The 22802-nt window shown below is 39.6% G+C and overlaps 2 protein-coding genes, 1 long non-coding RNA gene and 1 other non-coding gene across 5 annotated transcripts in view; 2 read left to right on the top strand and 2 right to left on the bottom strand.

The window, feature by feature from the left end:
- Positions 1-1152, bottom strand: part of LOC147138732 (uncharacterized) — a 43468-nt gene extending 42316 nt beyond the window's left edge. Inside the window, exon 1 of the long non-coding RNA XR_015088862.1 lies at positions 1117-1152. This is a non-coding gene — a long non-coding RNA (uncharacterized LOC147138732). The remainder of the gene's footprint in view (positions 1-1116) is intronic.
- On the top strand, positions 1038-19916 carry tprg1 (tumor protein p63 regulated 1). 2 transcript variants are annotated; one of them, XM_086046241.1, is made up of 6 exons: positions 1038-1344; positions 1415-1645; positions 2792-2883; positions 5659-5835; positions 16329-16482; positions 19259-19916. In XM_086046241.1, exons 1-6 carry the CDS (start codon positions 1330-1332, stop codon positions 19304-19306), a joined length of 717 nt encoding a protein of 238 aa, XP_085902367.1. In that variant the 5' UTR covers positions 1038-1329; the 3' UTR covers positions 19307-19916. The 2 variants fall into 2 exon arrangements, with proteins under 2 accessions (XP_085902367.1, XP_085902366.1); XM_086046240.1 differs by having other exon boundaries at positions 1042-1344; positions 17876-19916.
- Positions 5511-5582, bottom strand: trnah-gug (transfer RNA histidin (anticodon GUG)). Its single transcript has one exon. It is a non-coding gene; the product is annotated as a tRNA-His (tRNA).
- A 915-nt stretch (positions 19917-20831) lies between the features above and the next one.
- The window catches only part of tp63 (tumor protein p63), a 54783-nt gene continuing 52812 nt past the window's right edge, over positions 20832-22802 (top strand). Inside the window, exon 1 of the mRNA XM_086047141.1 lies at positions 20832-20847. The gene's annotated coding sequence lies outside the window, so the exon portion shown is untranslated. The remainder of the gene's footprint in view (positions 20848-22802) is intronic.

Here is a 22802-nt window from a genome sequence, read left to right as displayed (position 1 = left end):
TTATCCAAAAGGGTTTTTTTTTTTTCTTTAAATCACAGCAGAATTATTTATGACAGCTTTATTGAACATAGGGACGACTTGACAGCTCTCAGATGTGTACGGTAAACAGCGTTGACAGTGTTGATGAAGGATTTTCAAATCGCGTCTTCCTAAAAATATCACTGAATGGTGTTTAAAGATGCCACCGGACAATGAAACCGAGGGGCGATTTGTCGCACAATGAGATCTTTACACCCACAAAATCCTGGAAAAATAGCAGGGGCCATTGAGGCGTCAATCAGCACCGAAGCTAAGGTTTTGTGACGTGAGGCCACAGTCTCGCTCAATCTCGATCGTTCCGGATCTCAAAACGCCTCGTTGGACCTGAGAACCCTGTGCAGCTGTCAGGGAAATGTTTGTGACGGTTCGCATTCCGCACGGCTGCTTAGCGACTCCCACAGGCTTTCTTCTCTGCCTTTTTAGCATCGATGTCGTTGTGCCGTGAATGGGTGTCAAGTCTTTAAAGCTGACAATGTAAAATGTATCTTTGCTACAAAGATGTGTGAAATTAATTAAGATTAAATTAGACTTGGATAGAGGAAGAAGACAGAAAGTGCTTGGGATTTAACTTTTAATGGGCCATTCTAGAATTGGATGACATTTTCTTTCCCTCATCATGAAATTTCAAATAGTCCATGCACAAAATACAGAAACATGCACTTGTTGTGCAAGTTATAATTGTCCGACAACAAAATGTTATTGTAGCTATATTAAAGGTGATTCCTATATATTATTTAAAGTCCCTAAATCTTTATTTATTTATTTTTTAGCACCAAGATCAATGTCACTAAAAAGAGCTTGAAAAAAAGGAAGTATCCTGTGTTTAAATCTTAATGTGAAGATTTAAAGTTGTTATGACATATTGAAGTTTTAAGAAAGCGGACAAAATGGCTCCTTGTTTCAAACACAAAACAAAAGAATGGCCCGTGATCAGTTTTTAAAGACAAACTAACCCGGATGATCTCCCATGCGTCTCCCGACCACAGTTAGGTTAGGCGAACAAATGGATGTTTCGTCTGCGTAACTCCAAATTAGGCGAAATATGTTGATATTAAAAAACAAGCTCGCTTTCAATACCTTTTAGGTGGTCAAAGATGAGTTATTTCACCATGCCTGTTATTTGATGTTTGGATAATCTTTTGAGCGGGCAAATAGTTTGGGTCACGTGACACGCGCCACACCGGGAAGCAGGAAGTTCTCGTTGCACCTGTCACCAAGTTTCTCTTCTCGAAAAATCCGCTCAAGTTTCGATACAGAAGAAGAAAACTCAACTTCACTTGTGGTTGTTTTATGTCGTCAGTTGAGGTGAGTTAATACGCTTTTTATTCTTTGGGGGGTTTAAATCACCGTTGTGAATGCTTTTCATTGACCCAAGACTTCCATGGCGGCGGCGGCGGCGGCGGCGCCGGCAACGCCAGCAGCAGAAGCGCCAGCAGCGCCGCCTGAACCAGACACAACGGCGACTGTGGAGGAAAAGCAGGCCGACACAAAAGCCGAGGAACCGGCTACGGATTGCGTAGTGAGCCACTGCCAGTTCGGAGACCCGTCAGGAGAGCCACCGCTGTCTCTGAATCAGTTTAAATGCAAGAAGTTTTTCGTCCTCAGGGTAAATTGTGATTTATAACAATACGTAACATATTTTCTGGCGTGTTTTGTTTGTTGGATAGATGGGTGGTTTTTTTCTATGAGCCTCACGTTATAACCATAAAATAACTAAAAAAAAAAACTGTCATTACCTCACCCAATTAATTTTAATCAGATTTATTTGTTGACTGATTTATTTTTACCTTTTGGAGGGGAAGCTGAATACACAACGTGTCCCACAACTAAATGAGCATTATTCAATACTTTCTATGCTTTTGTAGTTGTAATCTGTGAATTCTAGTGCAAAAATCAAAGTATATACAAGAAAGGAATATCAAAAATGTGTACTCTGGCTTTGATCCAAATGAGGATTTTTGCGGTTAGGGGGTACCTTGGTGGGGGTTCAAATCGTCTGCTGGGTGAAGTGAAATGTCAAGTAAAAAAGACAGCGGAACCTCTTAAGGTCGAGCACAAAAACAAATGCGAAACAAACTAATGGAAATATAACAATAATACAACTTTAAACGATGACTAATCAACTTTCATGCAAACTTAAAAAGAACTTGACCACTGTTGACAGACAAAGGAGAGTAACAATAACACAACAAACAATCTACGTGGCTTTATTCTAGTAGTCTTTGATCAACCTTTGTTGGCATTGATGCTTCTTTTTGGTAAATCTACCCAAAAAGCCAAAGGAATAAAAGACATAGCGAACACCCACTAGCAAAATTCCTCAACTTTTACTTTTACTATAAAATGACCCCAAAAAAATCTACAACTTTCTATGCATACAAAAAGCCTGTATAAATATAGTTCTGTGTAAATCTGTTTTACAGATTACGTTTCTTTGTAAACATAATCCATCCACCTTACAGGTGTGACATATCAAGATGCTGATTAGACAACAAAATACGGCTGTAAAAGTAATTGAATAGTTCACACCTTTTTCTCTTAACAGTTCATGTTGAGGTTGTGTTGCGACAAAAGCCAAGGAAAAAGCAAAATATGGTTTCCATGTTGCTTAGTTTGTCGCTATGACATTTTGTTATTGTGCTTCTGCCCCCACCACCTGTTGCTTTCACAAATGTGTGTGGGTGTCTTGGGGGACCGTGTAGCGGCAGTAGTGACATCCCGTGTGTGTGTGTTTTTTTGTTTTTCCATGCAGCCTGGCACGCTGCACCAAGCTGTCAAAGAAGTTAAAGTTCTGGTGGATCCACAAGTTGACGGCAACATTCTCGGCATCTGGCTTATGGCGGAGTGAGTTCGCTACGCGCACAAACACACGCCTGCATGACGTAGTCGCTCCTCAATATGCGCGTGTTTGTCCAAGTTTATGTTCCAGGTAGCCATGAGACTTGCTTTCCGCAGTCTGCCTGGCTTCTTGATGTAATTTAGAGACAGCATCTTTATTGAGGATTCATGTTCTATTAGATTCCTTAGTGAGCGTGCCACAATGTTGTTTGTGTCCATGCGTATGTTCCGAATAGCTTGTTGCATAGTTTTAACGTCCAATCTATTTTGCTTGTTCGTGGAAGCTGCATCTTTAGAATTTCAAGCTTCACTTTCAATTGATTTCAGGTGTAAAACATTCTGGTAAAATTGTTACCTCTAATCGATGCCTCTCCTTTCAAAGATGGAAGCCTTACAAAATGGAGGCCAAGCAGAAATTCCAGAAAGTCACTTTCACTTTGACCAAACCGGTTGGCAGCTTGAATTTTGTTCCGCGTTCAGCATGTCTTATGAAATGTGCGACACACATGTTCATGTTGTGCACTTTAAAAGGTGCTGTGAGGCGTGTGTATTTTCTTTGTCGATTTTGAACAACGTCCGTCTTTCAGTCCCACACAACAATCAAAAAGAGGCTTCATTTGTTCCCTGTGCCATAATTGTTCATTGAAACGAGGCATTAAGCTCAAGACACATTTTATTTCATATGAGATTGATACTTTTTTCCTCCATAAATACAGATTTTTCTGGAAAAAAAACAGCATTATTTTTCTAACATTGAGACTTTTTCCGATTATGAATGCCAATTTTTCCTTTAAAAAAATGTGATTTGTTATGACTTAGAAAAAAAAAAAAAAAAGACAATTTCATAAATGGTCAGCGAATCAGTTTCACACTGTAACATTGTAGAAGTAAACCTAGAGCACATCTCTCCACCCAATGAACGTAAACATTGTTGGAGCAGTTGGATTGGGATTACTTGACTCTCATAATACAGTACTACTTTTGTAGTACTTCTCCATTTCCCCCCATTTTCATGCAAAATTTCAACTTATTTTCCACCTTATTTCCTTCCATAAGTGTCCTGATTCTTTTGTCGTTCTTGTCACCCTGACCCTGTGTCAAAGCTGGCCAGGCTCCTTTTTTCTTTTTTCCTTTTTTTTTTTGTTATCCGAGTTGGCCACGTGCCTTGCGGAGGTGAAAGTCTCCAAATTTAGAGCTCTTTGTGTTTTTCTGTGTATTAAAATATTCGCCAGCAAAAAGCAGCAAGTGCTTATTAATTTTGAAAGGTGAGTTGCTTAATTTCCAATCTCTTTATTTGCTTAGTTAAAAACGGAATTGAGGCCTTGGAAACATTCGCATGCATAGTTTATCATCTTTTTGCCGCCGGCATTTTTGTGAAAATTTCTAGCTTTTATAGTACATAATTGAGCTGCCCTCTGATACATGTTTTTTGTGTTTACCTGAAGCCACCTCGTGCACGACTCTAATGCTAACGGTAGCGTCTTCTTCCAGCCTTCCACACACAACACAAAAAGTCATGTCCCCACTTTGACAAGGTCCAATTAGAGAGTTTTTAAAGGTAAAAAGAGAAAACATCAGACAAAACAACATCAATCATCCTGTCAGTGCTCTCTTGGTCATTAACGGAATAACCAGCACGAGAAAAAAAAAACACGTATTCCCCATTCACCAAATGATTGTTGCCGGTAATTGCTGTAATTTGTGCTTGCTTTTCCACTTTGCAATTAATCGAATAAAAATGAAGTCGAAAAATAATGCTTCTTCGTAGCCATCATGCGAGTCTTGTATGTTTAGAAACATACAACATAGCAAATTGGTCAATGTTAGCCAATGATGTGAATTTGACTTACAAAAGGTCGTTGACCTTTTCATATTTTGGGTCATAGCACTCTCAATTGAGTTTGGACACATCAAAGTAGACATTTTGGGATTCCTCGCATAATTTGATATGCATATTGACACAATTGAGGCATTTTTCAAAAATGACCACCGTTTGACCTTTGATTCCCCCCCCCATCCCGAGACTGCCCTGGAGTTTTGAAATTTCTGACCAGAACGTTGTTCAAAAGTGCTGTTTGTTTGTTAGCGTGGACAAGACTACCAAGAGGCTGCGATCGTGCGCCTTTTATGAGTGTACAAGGCCTCCGAGTCAACTCATCTTTTTAAACAACGCGTCTTTCTGCAATATGGCTGCCGATATGGCTGTATTTTTCACTGTGATTTTTTGATGAATAATTGTTGAAAACCCGCGACGCACTCAGGCTGCGAAACTCGAACCACGAAGTGGCAAGGGATTACTGTACTTTATTCAGGTGTAGTATCGGAAGTCAAAATTTGGGTATCGTGACAACATTAGGACAGGCCGATCATCTGCTATAATGGCTGCACTGACAAAGGTGTCGCATTGTTTGGAACACAAGCTGCGATTACAATGCGTGATTTTTAAAAAAATTAATTAATTTATTTGTAATTGATTAATCGTAATTAAAATGTTAAAGCCACGCCCCCTGTATTTTTGCACGATTATTTAAAAAAAAAAAAAATGGTGCGGTCCTGACTTCATTCGTGCCATTGAAAAAAAAGAAGCACTTACCATATGTGATGCACTGGTTCATAGCTTCTATAATAAAAGTTGCCGTGACCCGGATTCGAACCGGGGTTGCTGCGGCCACAACGCAGAGTACTAACCACTATACGATCACGGCGAGCTGCTCTTGCACACTTTGCACTCGGACTTTTTATGAGCACAACTGTAAGTAAACACGCTGTGTTTGACTTCAGGGTGGATCACTGGAACAACGAAAAGGAGCGCCTGGCCGTCATCACCGACGTCTTCCTGCTGATCTGCAAGTACGACTTTGTCATGTTCCAGTGCGAGCAGATTCTGAAGATCCCGCTCAACATGGTGGATCGCATCTGCTACGGAAGCTTCACCTTCCCGCCAAATTCCGTACTTTAGTAAGTGCACAAAAGCATGCGCAAAGCGCGACATGTACATGGTTCAGTTGAGTCCATCTCTCTGCTCATCAGGCTCATTGTTAGCTTAGCTTAGTGCGCCCACTTGAACGCTGAAGCTCTTTGTTGGGTTTAAGGAGCTAATTAAAATATTTGGCGACAAAAAAGTGTGCCTTGAGAGTTTCCAACATTCCTTGTAATTATCCAGCTCATGCTCCGCTTTGCTTTACACAAAGAAACAAAATCCTCTTTTGCTTCTGCAGCCTAGCCTTTTTTTCATCATACCTGAAAAGTACCAAGGAGTGTTAGGGATGTACTTTTTTTTTCAGGAAATGGTTGTAATCTTACAAAATTGTCAGGTTCTTTATTTATTTATTTATTTATTTTTTAAGAGAAATAATGCAGAATCTTGCAAAATTAAAGTTATATTTTTTTTCAAGAAAAAGTCATACTTCATGGAAATGTTCCATGTGAAAGCTCAACTTGTGTTCTATTAGATTACGACTTGGTGAAAAAAGTTCTAATTTTTTAAAATAATGACTTTCTCTCAAAATAATACAAGTTTATTCTTGGGAGATTTTGACTGTAATTGCGTAAATATGAAAACCTTTCGAAACAAAATAGTACTTTTTTTCCTTGAGAAAATACAACTTGATTGTCTTTGTGCTTGAAAAAAAAAAGTTTTTTTAGCAACCGGACTATTCTCAATAAGGTACCACCTAATTCTCATACGATTACATTTTTTTTCGCCCCAAAAATATCACTTTTTCTCAAAAAGACTTTTTAAAGACTTTATTTTCTAAAGTGAAACTAAGTGTTTCTTACCTTAGTATCCCCACACAGCTGACATGGGAACAAGGTATGCCTAGCTGGCTAAATGGTATTGGTGTCGTAGTATCGGATCATTTGTTTGTTTGTCTATACCCAACACTGTGCTAGCTTTCCTCTAAAATGTTTTTTTTCTTCGAAAAAGCATACTACTACTAAACACATGCTGCTTTTCTCCTTGACAAAATATGGCGCAAGATTGCAATATCAAATAATACACTTATATAGTAAAATGCTCGCAATATTGCGACTTTTTTTTTAAGAATACTTAATCTTAATTACTTTTAAAAAATCATCAGTAAATACAACGTTATTCTAGTTAAATTGTTACATTTAAAAAAAAAAAAAAAATCCTGAATTAATCCAACTTTATTCTGGTTAAAAAAACCAAAAACAATATTTTTCTCTTTTTTTTTTTTCTTTTCTTTTTAGTGTGACCCTAATTCTTTGTGAACCTTCTTTTGGTCTTGCAAGACGATTTCAAAGTTCGTATAGTACAAATGCAACATGATGCGCATGGTGTCGATGGGTTAGCGCCGCTCAAATGAGGCGTCGCAAGAGCATGCAAAGACTTTTTTTTTTTTTTTCTGGAACGGTAGAAAGTGCAGAGCTGTCACTTGGAGCTGTCACTTAGCTGATTAGCGGCTAAAATGAACACAGTCCTTTTGATGTGAACCTTTTTAAAGGCGGCTCGGGGGATAGCCCAGCGACGCCAGCTAATTTGATGAATAAAATGTAATGCGCTGTGAAGAGCTTAGAGAGCGTCGTCTTTATTCCAGGCTTTATCTCGCGCGCATTCCCTTAAATTATACATAAAAGAGCCGGCGGAAGACGCACGGGACAGTCGAGGGAGAGCGACAGATCCAAGCCAGGGCGACGTTCTCGCTCTTCTCTTCTTTTGTCCCACAGGAAGTGTCTTCATTTTGCGACGAGGTCAATCTGTCACCGCCTCTTATTGGGCGGGAAAGTGATCTGCGGGAAAAAGGAGTCCTCATTCACGCAAGTTATGCCGACGCTAATTCCTTTGCTAAAAAAAAAACTTGAATAGTTCACTTTTTACATTCTTATTAGCAGAGCTGGGCATTTTACTCAATTTTGCTGGGCCGTCATGCGTCAGTGGCCACGGTACCCGCCCGTTATTCGTCAGTTTGTCATTTTTCGTGACGAACTGAATTGTAGTCGTCAGTCCGTCTGTCCTTGAGTTAAGTCTGTCAAGTTAGTTGGTCAAAAGTCCATTGGTCCGTCAGTCGGTCCTCCAGAAAAAAATGTCAGAAAACGGGCGTCCGACAATGACTTATGACGATTACACTGGCGGACGAAACCCCCCTTCCGTCAATCGTCAGTCCGTCTTTTTTAAAAGGTGTCTCGTCAATCGTCAGCAAAACGTGGGCGTCTGTCAGTCCGGCAGTCTGACGGAATGCCCACCTCTACATTTTACATTTTTATTGTCATATTGGCAATTTAAAAAAAAAAAAAAGAAAAACACAATTTGGTTCTCATATTACAATTTTTAATAAAATAGGACTTCTATCCATAATAAGAAGAAAAAATATTTATACATACATCTTTTTTTGTGATATTCTAATGTTTTTTTTTGTTTTTTTTTTTTTTAAATAAGATTTTATACAATTCTGACTTCTTATACAAAGAGGCAAAACTTTTTTCCCTTCAATACGAGTCACTTTATTATTGTAATGTTATGGCTTTTTTGCTCCATTAAAATACAGCTATTTTTATCAAAATGTGAATTAATTCCTCTACTATTCTAAATTTCTATTTTTCACAGATTTATGAATTTTGTCCAATGACTTCTAGATTCCTCAAGATAGTTGATCTGAAAACAAATTTTCCTTTGACAAAAAAAAAAGTATTCTCATACCACCCCTCCCCAATAATATGATCTATCCCCCCCCCCAAAAAAAAGATTAGAATTATTATTCTCATAAAATTGCCTTTTTGAACAAGAAGTGCATAGATTGGGTTAAAAGAAATGTGCCGTCGTGAACGCTTGACTGCCGTGTTCCCGGGCTAGTCGTCGTCACATCACAACAAAGACTTCTCAGACTTTGTTTACGCTCTCGTTTTCCTCTTCCCACACACACACACACACACACACACACACTCGCACGTCTTGGACGACTCCGGTGCAAAGTGCTGTGGGGGAGTGTGTATTTTTAGACGTCATCATTTTGTTTTCATGCGCACATCTGCAGGTGTGCTCAGAGATGTTTTTAAGTGCCGTCTTGACTCGCTCATTACCCGGCACGTCATTCCTCCCCACTCTCTAATACCTTTAAAGAAGATCCTTATTTTTGTCTTTTTTTTTTTTTTAAACAGAGCACCAAAGGGAATTCAAAATTTTGTACTATGCTGATTAATTCAATTCTTTCATGTAAAGTCAGTGGTGGGTGTCTTGAGGAGAAACGTCGAACACGACAAGACTGCACTGCCTCGTGATTGAAGCTCAACAAGCAGATGTAGTTCATGCAGTCAGTCAGCAGAGGCCTGTAAGAGCTCAGCAGAATAGTGAGCCTTGTTAGACCAGGCACACGTTAGAGTTTCTAATGAAGTTTTCAAGGCAGGGTAAGGGTGTCAAGTTAGCATTTCAAATGAGTGTTTCAAGCCAGAGTTAGGGTTTCAAAGTAGGGTTGGGATTTCAAGTTTTGAATTAGGGTTTCAAATCGAGATTAGGCTTTCACAGTAGGGTCTCCACATTGTTAGGGAAGTAAAAGCAGCGTTTCAAGCGAGGGTTACGGTTCCAAGTCAGGATCAGGGTTTCAAGTTGGTTTCAAATTAGGGTATCAAACCTAGGGTAGAGACTCAAGACAGGGTTGAAGTTTCTAAGGCGGGTCTCAAGAAAGGGTTGGGATTTCAAAGTAGGGTGGTTTGAATTAGGGTTTCTAACCAGGATTAGGGTTTCTAATGACAATGTCATGCCAGGTTTACATTAGCATTTGAAATTAGGATTTGGGTTTCAAGCATTGTTTAGGGTTTCAGAGTAAGGTCTAAAAACCGGTATAAGGTTTCAAGGTAAGCTTTCAAGACAGTGTTATGGTTTCAAAATAACATTTCTCAGTCTGAGTAAAATTAAGGTCTCAAGTGCGATGTGTTTTAGTTATTTTTATTTTATACTATTCTCTTTATACTTTGTAAAGTGCTTTGTTACAGCTCTGGCTGTTATGAAATGCGCTATATAAATAAAATTGTATTGTATTGTAAGACAATAATGTTTCGTCAGTACCCGCTACCGCCAGCAGAGGCCACTGGTGCCCTGCAAAGCTTTTACAATATGTTTTAGGTCCACTGAGCAGTCAGTGCAACACTCTGATTGGTGCTGTACATGTACATGAAGGGTCCCTCCATCTTATCTGTTTTGGTTATTGGCATTTCATGCTGTATGATGTCAATCCTTCTTCCTGCTTAACAACACAAAACCTGCTTTGACCTCATTTTGATAAACGCAATATTAAATAAAACATGATGACATATTAAAACAACAGTTCAACACCAAAAGCAAGCAACATTAAACATTTACATTCCTAAAAACACAAAGTGCACAGGGCTTTTTCCTCCTGAATATTCAGGAATGTTTAAATTAATCAAGAGCAATAAATATGTGATGTTCCCGGTATGCCGATCTAAGTTCATTCGCCTCGAGAGCAGTGTGGGACCCTAATGCATAACCTCTAAACCTAGTAACTATCCCATTACTTTAATTCTAGCCCCTGAATGCAACTTCCTAAACTTAACCCTAACATAAACAAAGCGCTAATCCTAGCACCCAATCCTAACCCTAAAACCCAGCCCTAACCCCTGAACTGAGCACTAACTACAGCACCTTAAATAACCCCTATGTTGTAACCTAACCACGAATCTCACTCGTTATTTAGCCCCTAACCCTTAACACTAGCGCCCTAATCCGAGCATGTAACGCTACAACCTAAACCAGGGGTCAATCTTTTGTGAAAGTGAGAGTTATACCTTGGGATACATGCGTAAGGCTTCCATTTTGATGCACGTCTGATTATTGCTCAAATGACCTTTTAATTTTATGTTGCTACAACAATAAATCAGGGCTCAGTTTGATGACATCTCACAACAGGTGAGCTCTGATTGGTTGTTACCTGATTCTTGAGCAACTGTGATGTCATTTTCAGTCGACAGCAAGCGGCAAAATGGCCTCCACTGAGATGGATAAAAACAGGTGGATTTTGCTGCCTAATTCATATTCCACAAATGCAATATTGATCAGAATGCCATAGACTATAGTGGGCGCACGTAGAATATATTGTAACATTTTTTACTTAAATTCCCCTTAAAGTTTGCATCTGATTGGTCAAATTCAGATAAAAGTAAACAATTCCATATGAAATTTATTGCACGTCTTTGGGATACGCATATTGCACGGTCCATTATCGCGGCATTTAACGATATTTTTTCGATACATCGTGCAGCCCTTATACAGGGTGACACAAAAATACGGGAACTTTCTAAACAATCCAATAAAATCAAGAGTGTTGGAAGGAAAATATTTGATTCATAGTAATTGAAACCTTACATGCCATTTATGAAACAATGACGGAATTTTCATTTTTGTTTTTAAAACTGCGTCCTGTAGTCATCCTCCCCAATCCGTCCAAAAATAAACGCTCTTTTGGGTCACCCTGTATAAACCGCAAAAAAAGCAAACCACGATATGGCCTATATCTGCATGTGCCTCATGTGACCCCTCGTGACTCCATGGCCCTAACCTATAAACCTAGCCCCAAACTCTTATCATAAACCCTAATCCCTAAACATAGACCTCACACACAACTGCTAAATCTTTCCCGAACAGTAGCACCTCACCCTAGTACCTAAACCCTAAACCTTCGGTAACCTGGCACCTAACCCCTTCTCACAGGCTGCCCTCTCTGCCTGTGTTGTTTCTGGCCTGCCACTCCACACCCTCAGTTGGATGTGTGCACCTACGGGCGGCTGACAAAGCTTCAGGCACTGTTGAGCAATCAGTGCACATTTGTTTATTCGCCCTGAGACAATGTGGGACACTTGCCATGACAGCTGGAGCTGCACTCTATTTATCTTGCGTGTCGACTTGCGCGTCCGAAGCGCTTGAAAGCCCACAGGAGGAATTTTTTTTCCATCGCTCGCCCCCGAGCTCATAATACAGTGTTTCTCTTCGTGTATGTGCGCACTGTGGATTAAGTGGAGCGCTAAAGGGCAGGTCAGTCAAAGCGTGGATTTCCTTACCTACCTCACCTTCCTACCTTCAGGTGGAGGATGAAGGTGACATCATGAGGTCATGGGAACTCAAGTCGAATGGACGAAGGAAAATAAAATTCGACCGCCAAAGCGAGTTGAATTTAGTAACATGGAATTTGGTAGGAATGTCTATCACGAGTAGACCCGCAAAAAAGTCTCAAGAAGCTATGACCGGAAAGACAATAGAAGTCTGCCGTTGGATTTGAGCAAACATTTTAGGTTTAGGAAATTGTGTCCGATTGATGTCAAATATGAACAATGTAACACGATGTATTGCGGTAAACATGTCTGTCAGGGGTCAACCCACCAAAAAAAGTCTCAAACTGCCATGCCTTTGAAACAGACATGTTAGGTTCAATTCGGGTGCTTCCCAAAGTATCTATAACAAACTCTTAAAGATTTGATCTGATTTCAACCAAATATAACCAGATTGGTGGTGCTAAATGATGATGAATGAATGTTTTTGTCATTGCATCTGGGCAGAGCATAGTGGCAACAAAGTGTTAAATGCAGCCCCCGAAGCCAGTTTAACACAGCAATATGAAATTGAGAGGCATGTTTACCATACACTAAGCAGACTTATACACGTTGAGTAAATTCACTTATCTGCTTTCCACAATGGTTATTTGGTAGACTATACTGCTATTATTTACTGTATATGGTTATAAGCATGCCAACTACAACCCGTTCTTTTGGGTTATTGTGGTTGGTGTAATGTACGACTATGAGCCTTTTCCGATTATTATTGAAAAAAAAATTTAAAAAAAAGAATAAAAACATAACCTTAAGATACTTAGTAGATAGAACCCACTTAAATAAGATTTGTGGGATAGTTCCATATTATAGTGGTACAGTGATTTAGGATTTTTTTATTTTTTAAACAGGTTTTCAATTTACCACTACATTGTAACTATAGCTGTCAAGAACAGCTGGGATAATAGTAAAATACATTCCTTCAGGTAACATACATAAATCACTAGTCGGTTTTGCGCTCAGATAATTAATGTGTAAGCCAAAAAATGTCATGATTTTCAAGCCATTTGGGTCATTTCCAGACAAACGTCTACAAAGTTGGATGACTTTCCATAAAACATGAAACGGGACGTGCTGGGTGCTTGGAGAAATGTGTCCAAAGAAAAGAAAAAAAAAGAAAAGAGAGTTCAGGGTCACTTGGAAGCTGGATCTAAGATAACGGGCAACAGGTTGGATCCCCTTAATCTTGATCACATTTTATATCTAGAGTATCCTCGCATGGTTTCTAATTTGCACTTTGCTCAGAGTGCCAGAGGCCAAGGCTGTCTCTTAAGTCACAGTGAAAGTCCAAAACCCCAGCACCCTCCCACATAAAGCCAGTGAAGACGTCCAAGGCCTCTGGCTGAAAAAAGCCCCGCCCTCTCTGCCTGTTTGGGCTGGTCTGGCTCACCGTTGATAGCTTACCTGTGGAATTTACAAAGCTCTTCTTTTAAAGAATATAGATATACATCCCCATTTACACGAGGGCCATAGCTCAGTGCGCTCACAAAGGCCAGTGTGTACCCACCTAACCCCCCGTCCTCACTCGCCTCTGAGGAAATATAATCAGTCTTTAGAGGCCGGGCTTTGCTTTTGTGCCACCTTTTACTTTCCTCCCCCTTGCACAGAATGTTCCTGTGCGGCATTGTCATTGCTAAAATCTCTTCTGTAAACACATCTGGATGGTTTGCGCGATGATGTGGGCCCCTCCCTTGCCCACCCTGGCATACACTTGCGAGTTTGCGACGCTATAGTTTAGCCTCAGGGGTGTTTTAATGGAATCTTGTGCAAGGTTCTGTGAGCTCATAGCCCGATGACGGATCATTAAAGGTATCTGGATTCTTTGGAAATCGCCCGCATTCCGGTTTGTTCATCCCCATTTTATGCAACCATTCGCCAATATGTACTCCTACGTCTCTCACCAAGGAAGTCATTTTTAACGACACTTTCTATTCTTATTATGTTTAGGTGCCAGGTTAGGTTTAGGTGCTAAGGTTGGGCTTAGGGGTTAGGTGTCAGGGTTACGTTTAGGGGCTGCGGTCCTGTTCTGGAGTTAGGGTTAAGGTTAAATATATAGGCTAGGGTGCTGTTTTGGAGTAAAGCTAGGCTTTAGGGTTAGGACTTGGGTTTAGGACGAGGATTAGGTGTTATGGTTAATTATTAAAGGTTAGGCTTTAGAGTCAGGACAAACGAGGGTTGGGTGCTAGGTTCAGGGATTCGATTTTAAGGTTAGGGTTAATTTTAAGGGTTAGGTGCTAGAGTTAGGACTAGGTTTAGGTGTTAGGATTAATTTAATGTGCTAGTGTTATGGCTAAATTCAAGGGTTAAGTCATAGAGTTGGGGTTAATTTAAAGCATTAGGACAAGGAGCTTGATCTACCAAGGCTTAGTCTTCGGTTTAGTTACTATTAGGTGCTTGGGTTAAAGCTTTGTTTAGAGGTTGGAGTTAAGTTCAGTGGTCTGGTATTACATTTATGTTTGAATTTAGTTGTTAGGTTTAAGGTTTCGGTATGAGGGCCAACGTGAGGGATTAGGTATTCGTAACTTTATGGGTTAGGTGCTAGGTGTAGGGCTAGGTTTAGTTGTTTTTTGGTGGGTTAGGCTTAGGTGTAGGGTTAGACTTTCAGGTTTGCGTGACTAACACAATGCCATATTGGCTGTAAACGGTTTTGTTTTGACGTTCTGATTTTGAGGGGGAGAGCAGGTGCGCCAAATCTACCCAATTACTCAAATGGTATTTATATGAGTGTTGCGTAACTTCCAGTCAACTACGCTAGCTAGCTCCAGGCTTTTAGTTATCTTTGAAGTAACTTTTTTTTTTTAACTCAATCTTCAAGCCGTTGTGAATATTGTAGCATTGCTCTTGATTTTTGAACTTCCTGTGAACCCCTAACAAAGGTAGTGTATTCCTCCGACATCCGGCTCTTTAAGCGTCAGGTCGAGAATACATTTGCCGGACGAACACCACACAGAAGTGTGAGGAACAATTCAAAGACCTGCAACTCTGCTAATGTTCATTCATCGAACGCTTCATCTAGCCTAGAAAAGTCGTAGCCCGGGGGCTTTTTCATTAAAACCTTTGGTATTTTCCCCTTAAAAATGAGTGTGCAGACAGAAGACAGAATATGACGAACACGCTGTTGATTAGTTTTAAGTCTGAGATCACGCTCACATAATGAGCGTGCCCCGCAGTGCGCTAATGCCATTGAGTACCGACAGATCCACTTGTCCCCTGCAGGGAAATCATGAAGTGATGACTTTGAATTATTGTACACATCAGAGGGCTGCTACTGTATATATTTGCTATATACTGTGAGATATATATGTGTGTGTGTGTGTGTGTGTGTGTGTGTGTGTGTGTGTGTGTGTGTGTGTGTGTGTGTGTGTGTGTGTGTGTGTGTGTGTGTATATATATATATATATATATATATATATATATATACATACATACATATATGGATCGTCATGAAAAACTGGACCATTGCATTAAAGTTCTCTAGAATCGCTAATTGCTAAAACGTTAGTAAAGCAAAAGTAGTAGTGAATCTTGATTTTATGTGAATTTTAACAGAGGCCAAGGTCATAATACTCAAAATATTTAAAACAAATATGTACAAATACAGAACTATTGGATAAAATATACACGTTAGAAAAAAATCACTAAAATAATACTACAAAATATTCAAAAATAAACATTTTTTTTCAATTATAAAAAAAATGTTTTGAAAAATAATTTGAAAAAATGGAAACGAACAGATTAGAAAAGAATACACAAATATTAGAAAGACCACAAAATGTTCCACAAACATTTTTTTAAATGATAAAAAAAATGTTTTAAAAAATAATTTGAAACAATAAACAGATTAGAAAAGAATACACAAATATTACACATAAAACACACATAGACACTAATACACAAATATTGGGGAAAACTGCAAACTATTAGGATTGAAAACAATTTAAAACAATACTCCAAGACAAAAATTGAAAAAATATTGACGCTGAAGATGTTACAGTATTTTTACAAACATGATTAAATATTACAAATGAAATATTACAAATAAAATAAAGTATTAGAAAAATATAAACAAAAACACAAACATTGGAAAGTATGACAAACATGTAGACAAAAATAAAATACAAAAAAAAAAAAATGCCGACACGGCGTGGTTCATTGCACGCTAACACATGAGGCGGCAATTATGGTGTTAACGAGAAATACGATTTGATACGGTAATGGTAACTGTCTAAACACAGTTATTGGAAAAATACTGTACTTCAACTGTTCCATTGATAAAATATCAAATACCGCACAGTCGCTGTAGCATGATATTCTTGGTGGCATCGGCAAAAGAGTTGAATGATTAACGCTCTCATGTCATCTTGTGTGATCAGCCGCGAGGGCGAAGGCTTGCGGGTCTTCTGGGACCGCTTGAGGGAGCCGTCCTTCATCTCCTGGTGGAACCCCTTTGCCACCGACATACCATACATGACCTTCACAGAACATCCCGTGAGGAAGATCAGCGACGCCTTTGCCTCCATTTGTCACGTACGTTTCCAAAGACGAGAACAGTGTGCTTGTGAAGCAGAGCGTAACCTTGAAAGTTGGAACACGGGGGCCACCGTACAGTTCGGAAGTTGCACAAAACACACAGCAAAGGGTATCTTTTAGTTTTTGTTTGTTAATGGATCATTTTTTTGCACATCCCTCATTTTCCCTCACTCTCTACATTATTTGCCGGTTACAAATTTTCTTGCGCTTTTACCATATTTGCGAATATTTGTGGAATTTGAAAAATACAACAGTAATAGACCGTGTACTCAGTGTAATTTCCACGATCCCCCATGAGAAAATATTCCAACATGAACGAGTCGCCATCCACCTTCCCTGTTTCACTGTGTGGTTGCGTATTTATGCGTCAGTTAGAGAGGTGCTATTGGGTCATGAAAAAAGAAAATAACACCATGATGAAATGTTTTTATATGGGTAAATGATTCATTGCCAATAAACCGAAATGGTTAGGAATGCTCCATGAGTCATGTAACGAATAAGCGGCATTCATATAGTAAGAATAATAATACGCAAGTCAAATTTTGAATGTCGACTATATAAATATGCTACAAGATAACCACTCCTTTTACTCTTTAAGACAATTTGCTATAAAATAAGGAATGTGACGATAAGAAATTCTGATGATAAGAAATTGAAAGTCAAAACGGTGATGCATTGCAAAGTTAAGCAGTGGTTTCATCATGGTCAGAGTGAGTAATTGCGCTAATTCGCATGAGGTGGAGAAAAGAATTGAGCAATCACAGCCATGGCACTTAAACCATGTCACAACATTTCAGCTCAGTACAGGGAAGACGTGTAGGAGGGTGGTTTGTTTGGCCAAGTCATCATAGACCTTTTCACCAGTATGCCACACATGCTTTCGGGTGGCAAAAGGACGGTTTTTCCTTCACTGCATTTCTAAAGCCCCATACTAACATGTTTAATGCTGTTGTGAGCTCATGAACCAAAAATGGTAACATTATGTTCCGAATAGTAGCATAGTAGTAATTTTTCACTTTAGCCAGCTAGGCTAATGAAGTCTGTGCTACAGAGAGCTTCAAATGATTTTTTATTTCATTTTTATTTTCTTTCCTTTCCAAAAGTCCAAACAAACAAACCCTAGGTAAATGCAGGTTCTGTAGAAATATAAGCTAATGCTATGCTACCAAGGTGATGCCTAGTTTCTCCTTCACTGTTAGATGGCTAAGCTAACATGGCTAGCAGGTTACGTTCTTGTTCTAACGTTTATATAGGCCTATTGCTCTTAGCTTAATTTTATAAATGGAGAGCTAGGCAGCTTTACAGGAAGTGGATGTTGGTTTAGCATCTCTCTTTAGAATAATTTCCAAGTTCCGCCCTCTGTCGTATCATGTGGCCATGTTGTCTGCAGATGGAAAACTTTCGCGAGCAGCTCAAAGAGGCGGCACAGAAGGCCCACAAGGTCAAGCCGGTGCCTGGGAAGGCCAATGGCGTCCTGATGCTGAACCAGAGCATCTGCATCAAGGCCTACTTCGGCTTCATGTCCTTCCTGGGCAACACCAACAAATTGGGCTACTGCGTGGCGCGGGGAAATCTCGGCTTTTAGAGCTAGCTCTCATCGTACTTTCATTCATTTCCTCCCTTTTCTGTGGTTTCGTTTGGTCGGTTGCCATCTCGGGAATTGATTTCTGATGCGGACCACATCAACTGGTCAGTTCCAAACCATCTTGGCATGGTGTAGTTTTAGAATTATTAAAACAAATATACAGTACAGTGAACCCCCTATTTGCAGTGGATAGGGTCAGCAGTGGAAATCTGTAAATCAATAAGTAGTACATGAAGCTCCTTAACCCTCTCCAGGCAGGTGTTGCAGATTCCCATCAACTAATTGCTAATCCCCTAATACACATTCATATTATATGAGCCTTTTTTAGTCAGAAGTACTATTAAACTATTATTAAATTAACTTGAGCCTGAGAGGGTTAACATGGCATTCTGATTAATGTTGTGTTTGTGGAATATGAGTTAAGCAATAAAATCCACCCGCTTTTGTCCATTTTGCCACCTGCTGTCAACTGAAAAGGACATCACAGTTGCTCAGGGCTGGGAACCAATTATAGTGAGCCGTGATTGGTCGGTATCTGAGCCCTGACATCTGTGATGTCATTTTCAGTTAACAGAAGTGACAAAATGGCCGCCCCCTGAGATGGCAGGGGGATTTTGCTGCTTAACTCATATCCCACGAACGCAATATTAATATTCAGAATGCCATGTTTAGATTAGTGATGACACATAGATCATATTATTGTATATACATTTGTGAGTTGACTTTGTCTTTTAGTTGATTTTTTTTTTTAAATGTTTGACATTTTCCTGAAACAAATATTTAAATGGGAAAAAAAAAGAATAACAATAACATTTCTTTTGCTGGTCTTAATTTTATTCTTTGTATTTAAAAAAAAAATAGCCAGAGAAAACCAACTTAATTGAACTTCAAAGACTTGTTTTGACTTGTTTTGACTTGTTTGACTTGTTTCTTTGGCTTTGGGAGAGGGATATTCCGCCGCTGCGAGTGCCACACTCTCTTCTTCGACTGTTTACTCTGTACTGATATGCTTATTTGTCTCTCTGTCGCGCAATGGGACTCCTTTATTCCTCTCTTCGCATCTCACATAAATAGTCGCACAGCACGCTGTTCAGCCTCCTCCGAGATCCACCACAAGCACAGAGGGGAATGCAGTTGTCACTTTAGCTTTGTAATCATAAACATACAATTGTTTGTATATTTTTACAGATACACTTGTGTGCTATCACCTGGTGGTGCTGCGTTCGTGTCTGCTGAGAATCCTGGCAGCTGCTGTTCCAATTGCACCAAACATTAAGCTAGTCTTGTGATCACAAACATACAATTGTCATCTTGTGTATTTTTTACACAAAAATTGTGTTTTTTACTAGGTGACGCTCTATTTCTCTCCTTACTTTTGCGGTGGCAGTGGTCCCACTTTAACTCAACACTGAGTCACCTCGTGATTACAAACATACAACTGGTGTGGGTTTTTTTTTTACCTGAAACTTTTGTGTTGTTGTTTTTTACACTGCATTACTGACTTAAGTATTTCCCTTCACTGATTTTTGTGTCACTTAAAATCATGGGGTTAATGTTCTATACTATAGTTTAATACTATAGAATCTATAGTAATGCCAAACTTGAGCACAAATAACTTTGATTTGTTAGGCATCCGTTCAAGCCTTGTAGTTTACATTCCAAATAAACAGAGGCAGTTGTTAAATTGTGAGTGTCACATTCCTAGTCGGGTTTCATTTGATGTTATGGGAACGGTAAAGCGGGTATTTTGTTACAGCAAAGCAGATATTGTTTATTCACTATGTTTACAGCATCAACAAATCACTTGTAAAAATAATGGTAATAAAGACGTCTGATTTTGATGCAATTTGATTCATAATGTGTCACTTGACTATAACTAATTTATTGAATAATATATTCAATTTATATAATGTAAAAAAAAAAAAAACAATGTCCAATTACTAAACATACATTTGTTTGTTGTGTATTTTTAGAAGGAACTTTTCTACTGGGTGATGTCTTCTAACACAGTACCTGATTTCCCACCAATATTTAACATTGTGTGGCATCCTGATTACAAACATACAATTGTTTGTCGAGCTTTTTCCCCCGCAAACCTTGTGTGATTAGGCCATGCTGTTTGTTTTCTAACACAGTAGCCCCTGACTCTCTGAGACTTAACCTTGAGCTGCCTCGTAATCACAAACATACAATTGTTTCTTGTGCATTTTTACACAAAAATCTGTGTTTCTACTAGGTGATGCTCTTATCGTCTTTTCACTACCATAATAGCTGCTCCCCCTTATACTAAACATTGAGCTGTACTGTGAGCACAAAGATTCAATTGTGTTCTGTATTTTTACTTAGAACATATGTGCTTTTGCAAGGCGATGCCGTTTGTGACTACTGAATAACACTTGCAGCAGGCCCACACATTGATTGGCACTTAACACTTAGCCCACCCCGTGATCACAAACATACAATTGCGTTCCGAATTCGTACATGGAACATGCGTTTTGAGCTGCCTTGTGATCACAAACATGCAGTTGTTTTGTATTTGCACACAAAATTTGTTTGTTTCTCATACATAGACCTTGAGATTACAAACATAAAATTGGGTGTTTTTCCCCCAAGTTCCGCACCTGCGGTACTTCTCTGACTGACAAATTCAATTGAATGTGGACAAAGTCTCGCCTTGGCGTTAAGTCTCTCTCTCTCTCTTTCTCTGGGCAGGAAACGAGGTTAAGTATCTTAACGAGCGTGTCGTCCAGCTGTAGCTCCACAAGGCAAAGTAGCAGGTAGAGTTCAGCACCCATGTATCGAGTATCAGCACCCGAGGGGGGCCGCAGAGGGGGTTTAACCTGTTTCCTCCCCGAGTGAGGTGGCGTCTCTCATGTGGGATCAAGCTCTTTGCTTCTTTGCTCTGGCCCCGAGCTTAACACCTTGTCCATACATCTTGTTATGCGTCACGTCTATGGGTTGTAAAAGATGTTCACCGCGCTGATGTTGACTGCACCCATGGAAGCCCTCAAGAAATGTGTTGATTCCCGTGAAAGTGAATACCACAAAAGGTGGACAATTTTGGCGGGGGAATAAGCTTGAAAGTTCAATTTAACCGCGATGTCATCAAAACTACCTCAGTAGAGAAAATGTCGAGGCAGAAAATTCGCTTGCAGAGTGGCTTTCTTACTATTTTTGCCAAACTTTATGAAGCGGAAAAGAAGGAGCACTGTATGATGTCAGTGAACTCATTTCATGATATACTGTACTGTACATGCATACATTTTCTGCTATAGCAACTCTTCTGCCTGCCTGTAGTCTCCGCCCGCTATCAACGTTTCTCCCTCCTGCTCTGCTAGCAGGGTCTTCCGCCTCTGTGAATTACTGCCCTGCTAGCAACTCTTCTCCCTGTTTTCCTGCTTCTCTAGCTACAGTTATTCTGTGCTCTTCACTTCTACTCTGCTAGCAATTCTTTTGTCTCCATGTGTTCTGCAGCCACACTCCCGAAAACAATATTGCCCGTTGCAATTCTGCCCGGGAGTTTTCAATTGGCAACTCTTCTGCCTTTTTTGCTTGCTCTGCTACCATCTGTTCTGCAGTCCTGTTTGCTAGCAACTCTTCTGCCACTTTGTTTATTTATGTAACCGGCTGAGAACTATTTCTCTTTGGAAAGAACGACCTGGCCTTTAGAAGCTATTCAGACTGATTTTCTCTTCCACTACAAACTCTTGTGCCATTTTTTTTTTTTCTGGTGACTCTTCTGCTTCCGTGTCATCTGCTTTGCTAACAGCTCTTCAGCCTCTGTGTTTTTATACGCCGTTAGCAACTCCTGTTCTGCCAGCAACTCTTACTGTGTCCCATTTTTCCTGCTCCGCTAGCAACTCTATAGGTTGTTTCTATTTTAACTTGCCAACACTTTTCCTTGATGGCAGAGGTGACTAGACTGAAAGCCACATAGGTAAATCTGGGCATGTGTATCTGTGCGTACGTGAGCTTGTGTGTGGGTGTGGGTGTGTTGTGTGTCCTCAGTTGCTCCTTTTGTAGGAATTACACATCATTATGTGCTTCAGCCCTCAGGCTATGTAATCACAATGAAAAAAATCCACATTTTCCTTCTGATATGTAACATTGATAAAAGGTGTCGAACATGAGTTTGAAGTTAGGGCCATGAAACTCATTATAATAGCACACAAATCAAAATTGAGCTAATTTTACATTTTTAAGAAATATTATTTGATGTGCAATTTATGGATGAATGTCATCTTCCTCCCATTTGTCATTTCCTGGTTGGTTCGCTAGGGATGCGCCTTCTTAGTGGCCACTACATGCTGAAACCTGCCCGCCTTAGTCTAATCACTTGGGACTTGAACTCAGAACCCTATGAGATGTTGCAGTTCATGTACCTGTGAACTCAGCCAGCCATTTTAGAGCATTTTGACATTTTCAAGAAGCACCGAATATCGTTCGATGGTTATACATCCATCGAATCAACTCAAAGAATAGACTCTCTTCTTTCACCGGGAAAAAAAAATCGATTCTGCCTTTTTCCATTCTTTTATAAATACAGTAGGTTGCACAAAATGCAGCCATTTCTTTCTTTTTTTTCTTTCTTTCTTCCAGTGGACTCAAACTGCGCTGACCTCATATCTAAAATGGGGCATTGATGTCATCTTCTGGTGGTTGTGCATCAGTAAAGTGTAAAGGCAGAAGAGTTGCTAGCTGAACTGAAAACATGGAAAAACAGTTGCTAGCA

Source organism: Filicampus tigris, chromosome 12, assembly GCF_054856515.1.
Source record: "Filicampus tigris isolate MCC_2025a chromosome 12, RoL_Ftig_1.0, whole genome shotgun sequence".
Classification (NCBI taxonomy): domain Eukaryota; kingdom Metazoa; phylum Chordata; class Actinopteri; order Syngnathiformes; family Syngnathidae; genus Filicampus; species Filicampus tigris.
Note: the sequence above shows the minus strand (reverse complement) of the source record. Positions and strands in the feature narration are given on the sequence as shown.

What these genes read in the sequence shown, in the direction of transcription:
- tprg1 (XM_086046240.1), top strand. An exon ending in AGAAGTTTTTCGTCCTCAGG is followed by an intron (nt 1,646 to 2,791) that starts GTAAATTGTGAT and finishes TTTTCCATGCAG; the next exon opens with CCTGGCACGCTGCACCAAGC. An exon ending in CCTTTGCCTCCATTTGTCAC is followed by an intron (nt 16,483 to 17,875) that starts GTACGTTTCCAA and finishes TGTTGTCTGCAG; the next exon opens with ATGGAAAACTTTCGCGAGCA.